This window comes from Choloepus didactylus (genome assembly GCF_015220235.1).
Source record: "Choloepus didactylus isolate mChoDid1 chromosome Y unlocalized genomic scaffold, mChoDid1.pri SUPER_Y_unloc1, whole genome shotgun sequence".
In the NCBI taxonomy this organism is placed as follows: domain Eukaryota; kingdom Metazoa; phylum Chordata; class Mammalia; order Pilosa; family Megalonychidae; genus Choloepus; species Choloepus didactylus.
In genome coordinates, this window is record NW_023637624.1 from 18,599 (window position 1) to 39,051 (window position 20,453).

The 20,453-nt window shown below is 40.6% G+C and overlaps 1 protein-coding gene across 1 annotated transcript; it reads left to right on the forward strand.

Annotated features, from left to right (window-relative positions):
• Positions 1–563: 563 nt before the first annotated feature.
• LOC119525904 (histone-binding protein RBBP7-like) lies at positions 564–19,553 on the forward strand. Its single transcript, XM_037824695.1, is given in 12 exon segments — positions 564–579; positions 1,397–1,541; positions 5,928–6,073; positions 9,572–9,745; positions 10,807–10,922; positions 14,341–14,503; positions 15,252–15,376; positions 15,486–15,563; positions 16,165–16,241; positions 18,010–18,067; positions 18,616–18,726; positions 19,485–19,553. Coding segments are annotated over 12 exon segments (1,278 nt in total).
• The last annotated feature ends 900 nt before the right edge of the window (positions 19,554–20,453 follow it).

Genomic DNA, 20,453 nt, shown 5'->3' on the forward strand with positions numbered 1-20,453 from the left:
CCCCGCGACCTGAGGGCTCGCCACTCCGCCTCCATTCGCTCCGCCCACGCGCGCTCCCATCCGCTCCCGCGGGCCGCGGCCAGCCCTGGGAGCGCCGGGAGAGACCTCGCGCCTGCGCATTGCCAACTTCCTGCCGCAGACCGCCCCGCCCACCCCCAGAGGTCCGCCCCCGAACGCTGCGTGAAACCCGCCCGCCTCACGTCATTGGCCGAGGCGCAGGAGCTGTTAGCTCCCAGGCCCGCCTTTACCGCCTCTCACTTTTTCCCAGGGCGGATGCGCCTGCGCTCAGCAGCCTGGGCGGGCTGAGAGGCGCGGGTTGAGAAGTCTGATTCCAAGTTTGGCGAAAGAGAAGAGCAGCACAGACCTCGGTACCCGCGAGCGGGGAGTAGGCAGGAAAGAAGGACATGGCATCTGGGGAGCACCTAGGCGGCAACGGAGCGCAGGCTTCGGCGGCTAGAAGTGCGTGACACTCCTGGGAGAGGCCGGAGCGCCTGCGGGTGGGCTGCTCTCGACTAACGAGGGGAGTCCGGGGCAGCGGCGAGGGGCGAACGACCCGACGCAAGATGGCGAGTAAAGAGAGTAAGAGGCTCTGCGGGGCGGCGCGCGCCGGGGCTGCGAGGGGCGGCGGACGCACGAGACCATGGCACGCGCCAGCGAAAGGCGCGAATTGGCCTGCAGAGCAGGGGGCGGGGCCGGGCGCCAGGTTGGGCGCGCGCCTCGAAGGAGGCCTGCGCGGGACGGGGCTGCGGCGCAGAGGGCTCCGAGCACTTCCGGAGCTGGGCGCGGGGCCTAGGATTGGGCCCCGGGCGGCTGCGGTCTCTTAGGGCGCTCCCGGCCTCGAGGCGGAGGCGACCGCCACCGGGTCGCGGCGAGGACGGCCCTTTCCGCATGCGCGCGTCGACCGTCTTAGGGTGGCGGCCTTGTCCGCGGGGCCTCTGGAGCCGCCCGGCCTATGGCTGCCCGCGCGGGTACTGTGGGGCCTCTCCTGGCGGGGGGATGGAGGGAGGGGGCTGATGGTTTCCTGCTACGTGTAGGTATGTCTCTCCAAGTGGGTCGTGGAGATCCTCTAGATCCAAATCATCCATCCTGTTAGAGTAGGTGCGAACAGCTGTAATGTACAAAACAATTTGTAATATTGGAGGCAGATTGACGTCCCGGTTGTAATCCTTTTGTGTATTCGCTGGAGGTATTTGTCTCAAAGTGCAAAAAAATAAGCTTCTTGGCGTTAATATTCTCTCCACTTTCTGGGGAAGCAGTTGTTCTCTTCTAAAATAGAGGTAAAGGGAAAGAGGTTGTTAGGTGTGGCCATCTCGAGGTGACCTCTCCAGTATCTGGATAGCTTCTGACTTCGATCTCTCTCAGCCACTTAATCGTATGAGCTTTCTCCAAATTTCAGTGTTCGAAGATACTGTGGAGGAGCGTGTCATCAATGAAGAATATAAAATCTGGAAGAAGAATACACCATTTCTGTATGACCTGGTGATGACCCACACTCTTCAGTGGCCGAGTCTTACCGTTCAGTGGCTTCCTGAAGTGACTAAGTAAGGGTTTCTGGCAACTTTTATTTTGCACAAATTTAACTGTCGGCCTTAAATTTCCTAGCGTTTTATACTTGGAATGTAACCTTGTAATCATTAGTCCTTGGATGAGGTGATAGGTGGTTTTTTATTTTTAAAAATGTAAGTGACTTATGGCGTGATTTCTGATGTATACGTGTGGCATTAAAAGGGGAGAAAGGGTCCTTTGTGAGATTGATGATGTTTGTGGGAAACACTGAATATATTGGACGTTTCTTGGGCTTAAATATGGAGCAGCCTTTCTCTGGGCCCCGGACTACTGCATTTCTTTCAAACTTTATTGAAAAACGGCATGCACACAGAAGAGTGCACAAATTGTAAAGGTGAATTTCTTTGGTGAATTTTTAAAAAGGGAACGTGCCCATGTAACTGGCGCCCAGGATAAATCATTTTAATTGGCAAAGGGAAAAGAATTTGGTAACAGTTACCCAAAGAAAGGGTATGGAATATACTTTGAGATTGCTGTTAGTTTTCAAAAGGGTGTTTTTTTTTCAGCTAGTCCTAAAAGTTCTCTGGTAATAGTTGCTAACATTTATTGAACACTTAGAACAGGGTCTGGCGTATCTGAAGAGTTTTACGTCCTTTTATTTGGTTTAATCCTTACCACAGTACTACAATGTGTAGGTACTTACCCCGTTTGGCTGATGAGGAAACTGAGGCTGAGAGGTTAAAAACATGCCCAGGGTCACCCAGCTGGTAAGTAAAGGAGTGGGCTTAAGAACACAGACCAGAGGGCTCCAGAGTTCTGGCAGCCCCTGCACTAGCCTCCCTTTCTCATAGGCTTTCCCTTTTTCCAGCAGGAACTTGGCCACGGACTTTAAAGATGTATTAAATTTGGGTATTATGAGCATATAATTTAATGAGGATTAAGTCAAATATTCTATAAAGGGGATTTTTGTGACAAGTTACAAAAATTTTTAATTGTTTTATATTTTATGAATTTTTACTTATTTTATAAAATCATAGTTTTGTATAAAATTAACTTATAATGACTAGATTCTCCATATGCAGACATTTGATTCCACACAGATAGGGTCTCCATTGGTGTTCCCAAATGTCTCATGGTAAATGTACAGATGTGGGAAGGGCAGCCGAGAACTAATAATGGAGATTTCTAAACACGGGTAGATTTCTACAATAGATTGAGCATCATATATTTAAGGGTATTTAGATTCTGGTTTGGAGCGTCTTGTGGATTTGATTCTGTCTTCCTGTTACGCAAATTAAAAACTTTTTCACAACTTAATTTACATTCCCTTGGCTCTTTTTGACCTGTGACATTGTAGGAAAAGCAGGGGGCTTTCAGTTTAGACACCTGGGTTTGGACACTGCTCCTGCTTTGTGACCTAGGAAGGATGTTCAGTCTCTGTCTCCACGTTGTCTGGTCTGTAAATGGACAGGTTGGTAGGACTGACCACCTACACTTGAGAAAGTGAAATAAGATCATCCCTGTTGAAGGCCTGCCACGTAGTAAGCACCCGGTAAGCTTAAAGTGGTGGCTGATGCTGATTCTTCCATTCCTTTCCCTTCCCTTTCTTAGGGTGGAAATACCTCTATTTCAGTGATAACAGCTAACTAAAATTCTTTTTGAACATTACCTATAGTGGTGTTTGCCTTAAAGGTTTTAAAGATAATAGACCTATATGTTCCTCTGGGCCCAGACAGATTGCTGTTTATAGTCACACTTAGGAACTTACCAGAAAATGCTTTAACTACATTACATATTCCGGGTGTTCTTTGCACACAAAGAGGTTGTGGGATCTGATTGTGGGAAGTGCAGTGGCTCTGGGAATGCAAGAAAATGCCAGCCAGCCTGCATTCTTGGATGTTGAGGACTGCTCTGGGGTGCTTTTGCAGGGTTCTGTCTGGGGTATGGAGGGAGTGTGATTGTGTTTTATCAGTAGCAGAACGGTAGAAATGTGGGCTACACTTAACTGTCTTTGAGGAACTAGACCCTACTCCATCTCATGGGCCTTTCTTCTGTCTACATGCAATATGCTTCCTGTTACTTGAATTCTGAGCTGATATTCTTAAATTCAGTTAGGTAATTGTCCAAATAATTGATGTGGTTTTTTAAATTTTTTTATTTTTTAAGATTCGTAGGTGATTGTTTCATATCTCTTGTTAAATAATTTCTCAATAAATATATTGAGACTTGGTTTCCACCTCAAGGGCTTTTGTAATCTTTCAAATTCAGAAATACACAAGTGTATAGAGTAAAAAGTAAGTCCCCTTTCCACATTGTGTATTCTCCCAGTTCCCTTCCCCAGGGCAGAAACAACTGGTTTCAATTTCTTATCCATCTTACTAGCATAGGTAAGTGCATATGTGTCTCCTGTCTACCTTTTTTATGGTAGCAAGTTGTTCATGTGACTTTTCATGAAGAGTTTTTATACATATTGGAGATTTTTTCCTGTCAGCATGCTTGAATATGCTTTGCTCTTTTTAAGAACTTCATAGAATTCTATTTATGGTTATATTATAATTTTATGGCACCAGTTCCTTATTGATTGATGGGTATTTAGGTGGTTGTTTTCAGTCTTATGACTATGAACGGGGCTGCTGAGAATAATCATGTAATAAAACACACTTCTTTCATCGTTGAGTGAATTTCCTAGCAGTGGAGTCACTAGGTCAAAGGATTCTGGCACTGAAAAAGGGACAAGCTTTTTCTTTTACAATTAGTGTTTCTGCAGCTTTTAGGTGCATCCAGTGTTGGAGGAAAATAGTTTCCTATTGATTAGTTTAGAAAGTAGGCCTGTGTTAATGATGGAGGTGAATGGATTTGTAGTGAAGAGAACAATCCTTATATGATGATCAAATCAGGAGAAATGTTTCATAGAATTTTATGAGAGTCGAGGAATTTTTTAAGATCCTCCACTGTCCCACGTTCTTCTTGGGACAGTGCTCCCTGGAAAATTTCTGTGATGAATGATGTGTTTACCTGTAACTTTTATCTGTTGGTCTTTGTATACTGCTTAAACCTCCCCCCCCCACAAAAGTCCCTTCCTTCCTTTTATATCAGTCCTAACATTGTGTGTGGTAGCATTGCTCCTTTCTCTCCAGCATTCCTGTTTTTTTCACTGTTTCTCATATGATACGTTTAAGTTCCCTTTCTATAGATACTTCATTTCATGTAATCTTTCCTAAAGTACATTGCTTAGAGCCTTATTTTCTAAATGACTTTACCGGTTAGAAATGAGTACATGCATGCATGCTCACTCCCTCTCAAGACCATCTGAGGTGAATTACCTTTTTTGTTAGCCACATCATATTTGTAATCTACTGAGCATGCATCAACTAAGACCGCTGTCTTTTCAAACAAGTTGCTGTTGCTTAGCCATGTTTGCCCTATTTTGTTCTTAGGGTTGTGTGTGCTTTTGTTGTTCTTTTTACCTTAAGCCACATCTTAGCTTGGTTAAATTTTGTCTTGTGTTTTTCAGTTATTGTTAAAGTATATCCTACAAGTAATCTCCAAACCTATTTTTTTAAACCGCAGAATCCTTTGAACAACAAAACTTAGAAACAAACAGATAAATGGCCCTCCTCTCAAAGTTTGGGACTGTGGAGCACAGTTAAAAATTGCTCCTCATGGTAATACAAATAGGAAACCCCTGTAGATACATAATGATGCAAAAATTACTGATTGGCCCAGGGTGCCAAGAGGCATTAGCAGGTTCTTCCACCTCTTTGTGAATCACAGAATGAGAGAACAGAGACCCCCTCAAGAAAATCAAGGAGCCCCCATTTCATAAACTTTAGACACTATTAAGTGAAGAGACTGAGGCCCACAAGAAAGTTATGATTCAACTAATTACATACAACTGATTTTTAGTCTGAACCAGGATTTAAACTCTTTATTCTTTCTATTCTACCTTATTGCCTCTTACTGGGAAATCAGAAACATCTAGTGTTTAATTTAATAAAATGGGACTATGGGCAGAAGACATTTTATAGGCATGACATTGTGTTTTATTAGTGTGGGGATCTGTGAATGGACTGCTTTGTAGATGAGTTGGTATGTGTTTACTGAGTTGGACCTACCTGCCCCAGAGTGCTGCTCTAGAAAAGACTGTTCCCACTGGTACATGGAGGCAGAGGAAGATGGCTCTTTGAGGAAAGAAGCAAGCCCTCTGCATGTTATTAGAACAGTTCCTTACATTTGGACAGGTGGGGGTTGTAAAGCTGGTAACTTCGTGGCCGGGGGGGCAGAGTGCTGGTGCATAGTTGATGCTCTCTCTATATATGTTAAAGAAATTTTGGTGTGCTTTAGGAAGACTAGACTGAATTTGTTAGCTCCCGGAGATTTCTTGTAGAATCAGTGTGACTTAGTTTTCTTTCTTAAAACAGACCAGAAGGAAAGGATTATGCTCTTCATTGGCTAGTTCTGGGGACTCACACATCTGATGAGCAGAATCATTTGGTGGTGGCTCGAGTACATATTCCGAATGATGATGCACAGTTTGATGCTTCCCATTGTGACAGTGACAAGGGTGGTAGGTATACCATATATTCCAATACCAGTGTCAAAGGGTGTATGTCTCTTTTTAAGCACGTGCTTTTAAAGCTTTATACTAATATCTTTTGGCCCAGCAGTTTAACGTCTAAGAATTTATCTTAGAGTTACTCATCCATATGTGCATGAGGATTTCACAACAGCTTTATTTGCAGGACTGAAAAATTAGGATCAACCTAAGCAACCCAGATGTTGCTTCAAAGGGAATTGGTTAAATACATTATGGTATGTTTGAAACACTGTTCATCAGTCAGTGAGAGTGAGGTAAAATTATTTGCACTGGAATGGAAAGATCCAAAATAAATTAAGTGAATGATTACTATGTATAATTACAATACTCCATTTTGGTAAAAGTAATAATATGTGTTGATAAAAGCATATTAAAAATCTGAGGGCATATGCACTAAACAGTTAATGGATTTTTTGGGGGGGAGTAGGAGGTAGTGTAGTAGAAAAGTTAATTATGGAAGCTATTAGCTTTTCTTTCTTTTTGTTGGAGGTAGGAGTGTCAGACACACATTACCCCCCCTGTTCTGATACTACCACAGCTCCTCCAAGTTTGGTGATTTTGCTAGATGGATTCAGAATATTCAATAACAAATTATACTCTTGGCTAAAATTTGTTATGGCAAAGGATACAGAACAGAAGCAGCAGAAAAAAGATACACATCGATAAGTACAAGGAGGTCTGGCCCAGGCCTCATCCAAAGCCATGTGCACAGGATGTGCTTTTTCTCTGGCACAAACCGCAAGGACGTGTGGGATATCTTTCCCTAGGGAAACCCATTTGAGGCTCAGGGTCCCAGGCTTTCAGGGAAGTGAGGGCTACTAGTTGCGTAGGCACATCTCGCTGACAGGTAGCTATGGCAACCAAAACCTCTGGGACCCAGTAATGAAACCAGGTGCCCATTAGCAGTCTTGGTGTTTGTGCAGAGCAACCCTGACCAACGGGTACAGCACGGTCCGTTGCTCCAGGTGTACACCACAAAATCTTCAGTCCATCAGTGACGTAAAGAAATTCTGAGGTTCATGTTCCCAGAAATTGGCCAAGGGTGAATCATGGTTCCAGTGTCCCTCGGAGACACAAGGACTAAGCAAGCAGACCTGCTGTGTTAACGCTCTCCTCACACCCTCAGATGGTTTAATAGATACGAACACTTTGCAATATTTGCTTTTGTATTTTCCTTATTGAAAATAAAATAATTGCATTATAGCTAAAGCCCCACTACCTGCTACCCCCTTCCTCCCTGTAGCTTTCCTCTGCAGAGTTAATCACTATTCTGAAGTTAGTGTCATTTTCATTTTTCCTACTTAAATGGTACTAAATGTGTATAATATTGTTGGGCAGCTTGCATTTTTTCATTCAGCATTGTTTTTTTATATGTATATATACCATGTAGACACCTTTCTCATTCTTTTAACTGCTGTATAGTATTCCGTTTTGATTAAACCTTAGTTTGTCTGTTCTCTTACCAAGGAACAGTTGGATTGTATCTGCTTCTTTTCCTCTTACTAACAGTGCAGCAGTGAATATCCTTTACATGTCCTCTTCTTGAACACCTCAGGGAGAGTTTTATCTAGTGTGGTGGAATTGCTGAGTTATTGGTATGTTCATTGTCAAAATAATATAAAAATATTCTCCAAAGTGAATTACCCAGTTTACCACTTCCCACAGTCTACAGTCCATTCCCCCACAACCTTGGCAGTGTTTGGGGTTGTTGTCAACCTTATACATTATTTCTGCAAATGTTGTTACAATCAGAATATTTAAAATGGCTTTTAGTCTTGTAATATATGTACTTACTGGACTTTCAGTTTAACATTCAGTCTCCATACATAAATTATGGATACTTCAAATGAAGTTACATGTCCAGTGTATTGCATTCTAACGAGTGGCAGAAACAATTCAGTCAACACCTTTTAAAATTTTTACTTATGATACTGGTATTTTTTAGTGGGTACCATTACTGTCATTAGACAGTGGAGGGTTTTTTTTTTAACTTTGAGAACTCGGAGCCCTGTGTTCAAACTGAATCTTACCTGGAAGCCCAATTTTTTTTTTTTTTACAGCTGTTAAGGTTGTTTTAGCAAAATAAATTGGGAAACCTGAGTATCTTTGTAGCAGAAGGGTTAGAACTAGTGAAGTCTATGAGATGGGATGTTGGAAGTAAAAGCAGGGGCAGGAATGGAACAGGGTTTCACAGGAGGTAGGAAGTGATAGGATCAAGGCAGGCGATCTGAGGAAGGCTGAGATGCACATCTTTCATTGCCACGATGCAAAAGGTAAGTGCTGAGAGGGAAATGGGTGGTTGCATATGGTTGTGTGAGTAGTGGGTGGAGTAGTTGTGTGGAATGGGTTATGATTTTCAGCCACATTGAAATAGTAAGCTGTGTTTGTCACAGAAGAGAATGACTAGGTGCTGATGTTAAGGCATGGGAGTCAGTGGTCTTAATGCATTCCCACATAGCAAGAGCTGGCCAGAACTGAGAAATGGCTGACTTACCATTTAGGAGAGGTCTGTTTTCTCCAGGCCTTAGCCCATCTGCTTTACTTGTTAGCTGCCTGGCTCCATTTGGCATTTGAGTTTGCTATTTCTGACCTGAGACACAGGGTGAGCTAAAAAGTAATGTGTGAAGAAGAGGCAGTTGAGGTCAGGAAGAAATAATTATAATGCAAAACTGCCTAACTTGTTAAGTGTCAGCAGCCAATTCAAGTTTTTATCTGTGAGCAAAAAAAGAAAATGTTCTTAATTGCTCTGTCAGCTTAGATGTTGTCTACTGTTACTCTTTCTGCTAACATCTTGTTGGTTTTCAGAAATTATCATATTTTTTGTGCACTTCATCACTTTGCCAAGGCCTATTTTTTATTATCATTACTACATTAAAACTGCAGTTGTATTCACACATCAGATTGAGAGTTTAGCCCCCTTGTTTAGCTTTGGCACTCCACTAGCAGTTAAACCATGGATACTAGCAGAACCAGCATGTGAGTGTGTGTGCTGGGGTTGGATGGGGTTAGCATGGATTTCTGGTCTGAGGATGTTTCTGACTTGACACTCAAGGAGTGGTTGTGAAAACCTTTCCTGTTCAGATGAAACCTAAAATAAGATGCTAATTCAGTGCAGTGCTTTCAAATGAGTTGTAGTTGAACTATAAAAGCTAGTTGGAGTGTTTATTATGTGGTTATCTGAAACGTTGTTAAATAACTACATCATTTTTACAAGTGAAAGATGCCAGTTTTTTCCTCCTAAAGCAGAACAAAATTCTACATACAAGTACAGCTGACTTGACTTGCGTGAAATGTTGTCAGTATTCTTCAGTGCAAATGGGCTTCAAGAATAAATTAATTACAAGTATTTTTTGTGTTTTCTCTTTCTCTGGTCAGTTTGTTACTGTTAGCTTAAAATCTGTTGGTTTGATTGAATTGAGTTGTAAATTTTAATCCTAAGTAGTATGTGTTTCTTTCTCCTCACGTTAGAATTTGGTGGCTTTGGTTCTGTAACAGGAAAAATTGAATGCGAGATTAAAATTAACCATGAAGGAGAAGTAAACTGTGCTCGTTACATGCCACAGAATCCTCACATTATTGCTACAAAAACACCATCTTCTGACGTGTTGGTTTTTGACTATACAAAGCACCCTGCTAAGCCAGGTATGGAATAATAAAGTCAGGCTGTTACTTGAGCTTTTTCTTGCTTCAAAATGGTAGTATTTTGTAAAACCATTCGAAGTAGTATACGCTGTGATTTCTAAAGGTTTAAAATTGTTTCAGTGGTCCCTCAACCACCCTCAAGTGTGGTGATTCACCAGACGGACTTAACAGCAGGTTATACGCAATAGCTAAGGTGTTTGTTGTTGTTGTTTTTAAACAAAGGACACAGGGCAAAAGCAATAAGAAAAAGATAAACATCAAGCAAAGTCCAGATTGGTGGAGCACAGGCTTCTGAGTCTCTGTGCCCCAGGGCCACATATAACTTGCATTCTCTCTAGCAGTGAACTGCAGAGACATGGGCTAAATGAATGCCTCTGTCCAGGGAAGCCTGTTTGCGTCTCAGAGTCTGGGGTTTTATGGAGGTCTGGTCACGTAGACATATCCTGCTATGTGACTAGCTATGGTAACCAAAACTCAGGATTCCAGTGATGAAACCAGCTACTAGCTGTTTCATGAATTTTACTAAATGATTCTGACAAGTTTTGGTGAGCTGCGACAGCATGCCCCACTGCTCCAGGTGTACCCAATTTCATTGATCAGTGATACAAAGAACATTCCTAGGGCTTGGCCAAGGGTCATTGGTGGTTGCAGGCTACCCTTGAGACTTGCAAGGACTGAGCAACCAGACCTGCTTGGTTCACTCTTACCTTGCAACAATATTTCTAAAAATTGACCTGTGGAGGGAAGTTGCCACCACCCAAATGTATTAGATAGCTAGCTATAGTTGTCAGTAATTTTGTGTTGGACATAGTATTAGGTTTTCCAGTGAAACCAGTCATTTGATGGTCATGAGACTGGTTTGCAATTGAGTATTTAAAACGAAGAACAAAGAACAGCTTTTCATAGCAATAACAGGTCAGACCAGGTCCTTATTCATGTACATTGCTTTTCCAGACATTGCAGTAAATGTTATGGCACACTCAATGAAGGAGTGAGAATTTGCTCTTGCCAGTTCTAATAAAGAGATAACTTAATGTTTGATGTATTTCTTTTTTTCTTAGACCCAAGCAGAGAATGTAATCCTGATTTTAGGTTAAGAGGTCACCAGAAGGAAGGCTATGGTCTTTCCTGGAATTCTAATTTGAGTGGACATCTCCTAAGTGCATCTGATGACCGTGTGAGAAACGTGTTCTTCCTAATCTACTTACATCCTGAGAGTTAAAGAAAATGTCATGGACAGCTCCACAGTGAGGAGCACTATATAGATGAAAGGTTTCCTGACATGAGACTGCAGATTATTGTGAGAATATTTTCATAGGATTTAGAGCAATAGTTTTTTTAAACTGCCCAGTGGAGCCTTGGGATTCTGCACAGTTCTTTTGAAGCAGCCTTAGAATGGAGGGAGGGTAGGCCAAAGGCACCCCATTATATAAAAGATGATCTCTAGGGCCTTATAATGGAAAGTCTACGGAGTGTTTAGGGCTAGATTAATATAAACCATTTTTTAAGTGTACAGTTCAGTGGTTTTTAGTAGATTAGTATATTGTTAATGTACCCACTGTCTAATTCCAGACCATTTTCTTCATCAGATGTCCCAAAGAGAAACTTATTTATCCATTAGCAGACCCACCCCATTCCACCTCTCCCCAGCCCCTAAAAACTACTAATATGCTTTCTGCCTCTTAAGGATTTGCCTATTCTGGATATTTTATGTAAATGGAATTATACAGTGTGTGGCTTTTTCTTTCTGGTTTCTTTCCATTAGCATTAATACTTTCAGGGTTCATCCTTGTAGCATGTATCAGTACTCCGTTCCTTTTTACTGCCGAATTATAATCCATTGTATGGATAGACTATTTTATTTATCCGTTCATCAGTTGATGGACATTTGAGTTGTTTCCACTTTTTGGCTATTGTAAATACTGCTCTGAACATTTATGTGCAAGTTATTGTGTAGGCATGTTTTTATTTCTCTTGGTTATATGTCTTTGAGTGGTATTGTTGGGTCATGTGGTAACACTATTGCTTAACATTGTGAAGAACTGCCAAACTGCTTTCCAAAGTGGTTGCACAATTTTAAATCCCCATCACCAGTGAGTGAGGGCTCCAGTTTCTCCACACCCTCTTCATCACTTGTTAATTGTCTTTTTGATTATAGCCATTCTAGTGTGTGTGAAGTGGTATCTTGTTGTAGTTTTGATTTGCATTTCCCTAATGATGACAAATGTGAAACATCTTTTCATGTGCTTATTGGCCATTGGTATATCTTCAGAGAAATTTCTATTGAGATTCTATGTCTGTTTTTAAATTGGGTTGTCTTTTTATGATTGAGTCCCTTGTCAGATATGTGATTTTCAAACATTTTCTCCCATTCTGTGGGTTGTCTTTTCACTTTGTTGATGGTATCCTTTGAAGCACAAAAGCTTAATTTTGATGAAGTCTACATTTTATTTTTTCTTCTGTGCTTCTGGTGTCAAATCTAAAAAACTTAAAGTTTTATGGTTTTAGCTCTTATATTTAGGCTGTTGATCCATTTTGAGTACATTTTTGTATATGGTGTGAGGTAGGGATCTGACTTCATTCTTTTGCAGGTGGTATCCTGTTTTCCCAGCACCATGTATTGAAAAGACTGTTGAATTGCCTTGGCACCCTTAATGAATAAAATATTTTAACAAAAGTACCACCCAAATACAAAGTGGTATTGTTCACTTATCATTGATCAGTGGTTTGTAGCAGTCTCACTGTTAACCACCCGCTGTCTTCTCTCATGGATCCCATGCTTCAAGCAAACAGCGTGTGTTATGATTCTGCCTGAAAGCAGAGTAGACTTCAGCTCATGTAACTTGGTCTCAGTTAACATTCTATGTGAGCTTCACAAGAGTAGGTTCCCTCGTCTTTTCTATTACCATATCCCCAGTGCTTAGAACAGGGTTTGTCACATGGCAGTCCTCCTTTATATTTTTGTATTTTTGTTGATTATGCGTTAAGCTGTTTGAAGTATTCAGAACAGATAATTGCCCTAAATCAAGGCTCTTTAGTTGTAAGTAACCAAAACTGACTCTGGCTGATATGAACAGAAAGGGAGTTTTTTGAAGGGCATTGGGTAGGGTAGCTCTTCCCACCACTGTGATAGCTCAGGAACGAAGCTTGGAAAACTGCCTGGAAAACAAGAGGCCAGATCCATGACCACCCACATCATGCCGTAAAATCAGACCAGTGACGACATTCTTGTTACCCCTGGAAGGGGTGCCGCCCCATCAGAACAGATTTTTCCCTGGTGCTGTTCACAGTTGAAAGTCCTGGTCTGCCTGATGGAGCTGGTGGTGGGTTCCTGCAGCCCAGCTGCGTGGGAGGCAGGAGGGCCAGGGTGCAGGGATCTGCCTGTGGTAGAGGTTCCCAGTAGGGAAGGTGAGCTCTATCAGAAGCCTATGGAAATAACCTGTAGAAGGCAGGAAGGTGCTAATGATAATAATAGCTGACACTTAGCAGAGGCACAAAGGCTGCCCACGGACCAGGCCTCCTGCTGTCTTCCCAGTCTCCTGAGGTGTGAGAAGCAGGGGAGAGAGATGGGAAGAGGATGTAAATTGCCTGAGTGTGAAAGTTACAACAGAGATGAAGGGCATGTGCCATGTATAAAATTATTTTTTGTTACTGGGAAGGTAGCTATTACTGGGAAGAAGCTTTGTTACAGAAACCCTTTGAGATGAGAGAGTAATTTTAAAAGAGATGAAACCCATACCAGTATCAGTGGAATTCTAATTAGTGCTAATGTGCCTTAATGGAATTGCCTCTTATTTGAAACCATTGGGTGAGAATCATTGCTTGCAATATGTTTTCATAAAAACCCTCCTAACTTTTTTGTGATGGGATGCCAAGAGAAGGTGGAAACCTCACAATGTGTGGGCCGCTCTGGTCTCTGAGGCCGGCAGAGGGCCCTCTTGCCTCTTCTTGGGCTTTGCTGACATTGCCGGGAGCACGCCATGGGGGTCTGTATGCAGCCTGGGAGCTTTGGCCTCTCGGCGTAGTCTAGTGTGAGTTTCTGGCCCAGGGTCACTCAGCTGTTGCCAGTCTCCAGATGCCTGCAATGGTTTCTGCTGGCAAGTGAGAGACTTTGCCCAAAAGGGTTTTTCTTTTTAAGAAGACTATTAATTTCTATAGTTTTGGTTCTTTCCAACTCAGTATGAATTGTAAGGATTCGTACTGTTCAGTAGATACTGAGCACCTGGCTCTTGGTGATTTGTCATTTGAATGACTTTGGAGTACTTGGCTGGATGGAAGTAGAAACTCGGAACCCCATGTCCTTTGCCTGCCACCATGAAGGGTTCCCCCACTTCAGGGTAGTTTCTTTGCCCTCTGCAAAGTAGGTCATGGAGGCTACACCCAGACACACTTGATTCTGTTTGGGAAGTTTCACTTTTGTTTATATTTCGCTCCCTTATGTTTATTTCTAACTAGCCATATAGCTATAACTTTTCTATGTAGTTATCTAGTTTTATTTTTATTTTAATGAAAATGTTTTAATTAAGATGCTAGTATTTAAATTCATTCTCATAAGTTTTATTGTATTTTTTGTTGTTGTTGTTTTCCTTCTTCAGACTGTCTGTCTGTGGGATATAAATGCAGGACCAAAGGAAGGCAAAATTGTGGATGCTAAAGCAATCTTTACTGGCCACTCTGCTGTGGTAGATGTGGCCTGGCATCTGCTCCATGAGTCACTGTTTGGATCTGTTGCTGATGATCAGAAACTTATGATGTAAGGTGGAAAATTCCTCAGAATTTTGTTGGATGGGTGTCCCGAATAACCATCAGTGATTGTTGGAGACTGTGGTTTGATGTCTTAAGTTGTAGCATTAACTTTAAAAGAAAAACAGCTTTGTAGAGGTCTAATTAATATATTATCAACTGCACATATGTTTGTAATGGCTTTTTACATATGATTACTGGGCGAGATGAATAAACACAATTGTTTCTTATTTTAAAAAAGAAAGAAAAACAGAAATGAATGTGAAGAAGCATTCTTGGTAGTGGTAAATACCAAAATTGGGATCAGAGTGACTTCAGTTGGAGGAAGAGAAAAAAACAATCCGATCGGCGTGGTGGCAGGGCTCATTCAACCACTGTAATGCTTTTTGATGTTGGAAAATACCTGAGGCATATTATGGCAAAATATTGAAATTTGACCAGCCTAGGTTTTAGGTATCAGTTTGTTACATTATTCTCTACATTGTCCTTTAGTGTATTCTTAAAATAGTTCATGACTAAGAAATCTAATAAAAGAGAAACCAGAAATAAAAGCCCTAGTTCATTCTCATTAGGTTTAGAATTGATCATTTCATGGTTGGAAAGACCTACTTTCTAGTTCTCTGCTGGTCTGGTGTCTCTGTTAAGGGGGATCCTCACCGAGAAAATGGCAGATGTGGAGTGAGGACCGAACCAGGAGTGTGGAATAAGCGGGTGGAATCCAAGCGTCCTCGGGGTATGCTGGCTTTGTGTCTTTGTGTTTTAGATGGGACCAGGTCCAACACCACCTCCAAGCCAAGCCACTTGGTGGACACTCACGCAGCCGAGGTCAACTGTCTGTCATTCAATCCCTACAGCGAGTTCATTCTAGCAACTGGCTCTGCGGATAAGGTTTCTAAATTTTTGCATATTTGGTGCTTACAAACCCAGTTGTCTCTAATTAGATAGTTAAAAATTATGTGAAGTGTGGAATGAATTCATTTTGATTTATTTTCCTCAGACTGTAGCTTTATGGGATCTGCGTAATTTAAAATTAAAACTACACACCTTTGAGTCTCATAAAGATGAAATTTTCCAGGTATGTAACACTTCTTTGTATATCAGATTTTTAAGCATTTCTTTCATATTATATGGTTGGGGATGGGACATTGTATTTTTAAAAAGCTCCTTTTTGCTCTATATGAGTAAACTAGTGGGTGATCATTTGAATCTTTTTGAGAGGATGTTAGTTCAAAAATTTTTTTTTAAAAAAGGCTTGCAAAATAGGATGTTTAAATAGTGAAAATCCAAGGTTCTTCAGTTAAGGTATGCTGGCTGTATGGGTTGACGTGTAAAAAGATAAGCTCTCTTGTACACGGTTTAAAATAGAGATTTGCTTAGTGTAAGATAGATGCTCATGAAAACTTAAAAGCCTCTGGGATGGTTATGGGGATGAATTAAGTTTATTGGGACCACTAACTGATGCCTGCCATACTGGAAAGTGACATGCATAGAAGGTGGGCCCAGGAGCTAGTCCATTTAAGAGCACTTAAAGGTTAGGAGGGGGTGGGGGATGGGGCTGTGGGCCAAGGAGAGGATACAGAACAGGAGGTGGGAAAATCTCAAAGATTAGAATAGTATCCACAAATCTAGGAATAGGTGATTCTTTTTAAAATACATTTCAAAATATGTATTGCTAGGTCCACTGGTGTCCGCATAATGAAACTATTTTGGCTTCAAGCGGTACTGATCGCCGTCTCAGTGTGTGGGATTTAAAGTAACTCAGAATCCAGTGACAAAATAAAGCATAAATTGAATCTCCTAATCAGAAGATTACATGATCATAAATTGAGGAGAGCAATTTGTTAACACCACTTTAATAAACCTGATATTAAAATAATTTCCCTGAAGTGTCTTGGCTCTATTAATATAAATTGTTGAATCAGCAAATAGTAAAATAAATGTTGTCAGTTTTGCTTTTCTTTTAATATTCAGGCATGAAGTGTGTGTGTGTGTGTGTGTTTTAACATCCAAATGATTTTATTTAAAACACTCTTGCTCTAGAAAAGGAGGAAGATGCTAGCAGCTCATGTTTCATTGGGTCTGACAGTACACCGCCTGGACTATCCTTTCTCAGAGTTTCTGTACAGTTGCTCTTCTGTGTGTTCATTCAGCAGATAGAAGCTCCTGCTGTGGGTTGTGTAACAACTGGGAACACTTGTGAACGAGATAAGCATGGCCCATGCTGTCATAGAGCTTATGTTCTTCTGGAGACTTATTCTGTATAACAGATTTTCTCCCAATTTCTTAAAAATCCCTTGACTTCAGAGTTGATATTCTAAGAATTGCAGGTGCCTTTCCTTTTTTTGTCCGGGCCTTTAGAGCCATTAATAGAGTTGCTCAGTAATAAACTTCTCCAGAAGATGCCATCACCTTAAGTTTAAATCATTAGATTATCAAAAAATAATTTATTTCCTACTTGTATTAAAGCTGTTGCTTTGAGGTGGAATAAATTCAGTGTATTAAAACCAAGGCTGCCTTAATTACACAGATAGCAGGCCCATCCTTCACTGTATGTAACAGAGACATAAAAATAAAATTCTAGTATTATGAAACTTCTAAACACCTAATGTTCAGAGTTTTCATGGAACAAACTCTGGCCCTGATGGATACTTAAAAGTGGGGGAATTTTGAAAGCAAATATTTGAGCATATTCTGCCTCTCTTATTTGTGAACAATTTTGGTAGTAAAATAAAAAACCTAAAACACAAAAATGTAGTTAGTTGTAGTAAACTTTGGAAGTCTCATGCCTGGAATTATTTAGCAATCCTACATGTTTGGGTTTGTTTGATTAGTTTTATGGGAACGAAAAAAATGTCTGTCTTTTGAAAGGCTCTGTATTTTGGCTTTTTTCAGCAGGTATTACTAGCACACAGTCTGGTAGCAAACTAGATAAAAGATAGGGCTGTGATATTGGTGTGTAATTTTGATTAGGAGTCATTTCACTGTGGGACTGCTAGCAAATTCTACAAACTGAAGTTTTTAAGAGAAGGAAAATAAAACTAAAAACTTTTCCTTGGTTTATATTACTTAAAGTTGCATGTTTTGTTGCCATATCTTTGAACAGATCTGTAATACTGATGTGTAATTGTATTTTACTGCTTTATGGAAAAGGCTTTGATTAACAGTGAAGCATAGGAGCTCTGTATCAGTTCTTGTTTAGATATTTTATATACTCAGCTTTTAATTGTAATGCAGTAGACAACGCAGGTAAAATATTGAACAGATCTTAAGCTAATATTTGTTATTAATAAGTTCCCCATTCTGCAGCTTCAGTTATAAACAGCTCTCTTCACATTTAGAGAAAGTAAACATCACATCTTCCACCAAATCATTCATATAAAAACCTTACTTGAATAGCAGTAGTTGTTTTTAGAGTTAGTGGGTGTGAATGTGTTTTAAGATAAGCTCTCTGGACTGAATGGTTTTGCGTATATTCATGCTACAAGAATGTCAATAATTGAAAGCATTGTGTCCTTCCTTAGTAAAATTGGAGAAGAGCAATCAGCAGAAGATGCAGAAGATGGACCTCCAGAACTCCTGGTATATATTGGCTTTCTTACACAAAATGAAATGTCATATGCAGATGGGATTATTTGTAATTGGTCCTTTTGTGTTGAGAATTAGTTAGAACTTTAAATTCTAGCTCAAGGATGACTGCAAAATGGAGGGCTTGGAGGTTAGTGTGATTGTTTATGACATGTACTGAAAATGGTAAATTAGAGGCCCAGTAGATTTTTACAGTGTTTCACTTAAGGGTAATTTGAGTGCCTGGAAAATAATGTGTAGTAATATGTTTATTTTTTTATGTATTTGGTGACAGCATTATTAAGACATAATTCATATACTGTACAATTTACCCATTTAAAGTCTACAATTCAGTGATTTTTAGTGTAGTCAGGGTTGTGCAGCCATCACCACAGATCAGTTTTTTAGAATGTTTCCATCACCTCAAAAAGAAACTCTGTTTCCCCCTGCCCCCATCCTCCCATTCCACCAGTCCCTGGCAACCATCAGTCTGCTTTCTGTGTCTCAGTTCCCCTATTCTGGATGTTCCATATAAATGGGAGCAGACAGTATAATAAGAACAGTTCATTCATGGAGGACACACCGCCAAAATACCAGATTTCAGTTGGAACCCCAATGAGCCTTGGGTTATTTGCTCGGTGTCAGAGGATAACATCATGCAAATATGGCAGATGGTGAGCTAAAATATTTTTTCTCCTAAATGACTATCTTGGAAAGAAGAGATTTATGGCTAATGTTAAGGTAGCAAAAGTATTTCAGATATTTAGGTGCATATTAAACCAAGTATTTAGAGAAAGGAAACAGTTTAAAAGAACTTTTTCCATTTTAACAGAGTCTTGAGTTCAATCCAGGGCTTTATCCATTATTTCTGTCACCTGTTGGGTTGGGGGAAATCTCTACACACATCTATATAAATACAAAGATGACGATGCATCTTCTGCTCCGATTTTCATGATTGTTGCAATAGTCATCAAGTGGTGTCTCAGCATCACTGCACTGTGACCAGGGTCTGCTGTGTCACAGGCATGAAGGACACAGGAGCAAAATGTCAAGGCACTCATAGAAGATTCGGTTCTCTGATGAGCACAAAGTACTTGGCATTCTAAGGTATTTAGATGTTTCATAAACATGAGGACAACCACTCTGAATGATGCTTGAAACTGCTTTTGGAAAACACCCTTTATGAACAATATATAATTGAAATGATAGTCGTGCATTAGTGGCTAGGTATAAATAAGGTCTGGGGGGAAGACAAAATGAAACCAGGAAATAAATTACCCAAAAAATGTGTCCACATTTAATTTCCAAAACTGAAACACACCAGTCATTGAATCTTAAAGCCTGGTCAGATAGAATTATTAAATGCTATTTTTAGATGACGTTATAAAAACCACAGATTTACCTACAAATTTATTTGGTTGTTCCTCTCCAGGCTGAAAATATTTACAATGATGGAGAGTCAGATGTCACGGCGTCAGAACTGGAGGGGCAAGGATCTTAAACCCAAAGTATGAGAGGGGTTTTCTATTGAATGTAATGCCACACGAATGCTTGACTTACCAAGCACCCAAAAGGCATTGTATAGTAGGAAATATAACTGGGATGGCATATGGCATTCTTTATCCTCTGATTCTAGCACTTTCAAGTGAGCTATTGCGTACTGTCTGTATCATATTGTAGCTATTAGGGGAGGAAGGAATGTTGCTTAAGAAAGAACATCGTTTTAAAATACAAGTAGCAGGGTACTGCCTTTGATTCAACTGATTTAAGTCCCTGTTTTCTCCAACTAAGTGCTTGCTGTTCCCAGATATGCAAGAATAACTTTTACCCCCTTTCCCTCCAACACCTCAATTGGCTTTGCAGAAATAAAAGTTTTAAAATAAATTTTGTTTTATTCTTTGAGGAGCACAGTAGCTGTGTGTGTGCGTGCACACATGTCCGTCCCGGTTCTTGAATAGAAATGGGTAAATCCTGCAGTCTCCAATTTCTTACCTGCCTCATTTTGAAAGGGAAGAAACTGTTAATACATGCACATTGAGAATGTATTGAATTTCTCTTTCCAGGGTACATGACAAGCATCTTCCTCATCCAAAGGTAGGGAAGAAGCTAGGTGTATTTTATGGGTGATAGACTTGTAAACCTAGAACTACTTTAACTTATGCATCATTGGACCCATATCCTTTTTGTGCTTTCCCAGTAGTGGGGACCAGCAAAGGTCTGTTCTTGTACAGCCTGCCAGCTAGGAAAGGTTTTTAAAGTTTTTTAAAGGTCTCTACCTTCTGTGGCCTAGAAGGCCTAAATACTTCACTCTTTACAGAGAAACTTTCCCTGACCTCTTACATGGATGATTAAACACCTTTCGCTCATCACCAAGTCAGTCATTTCCTATATACAAGTATCC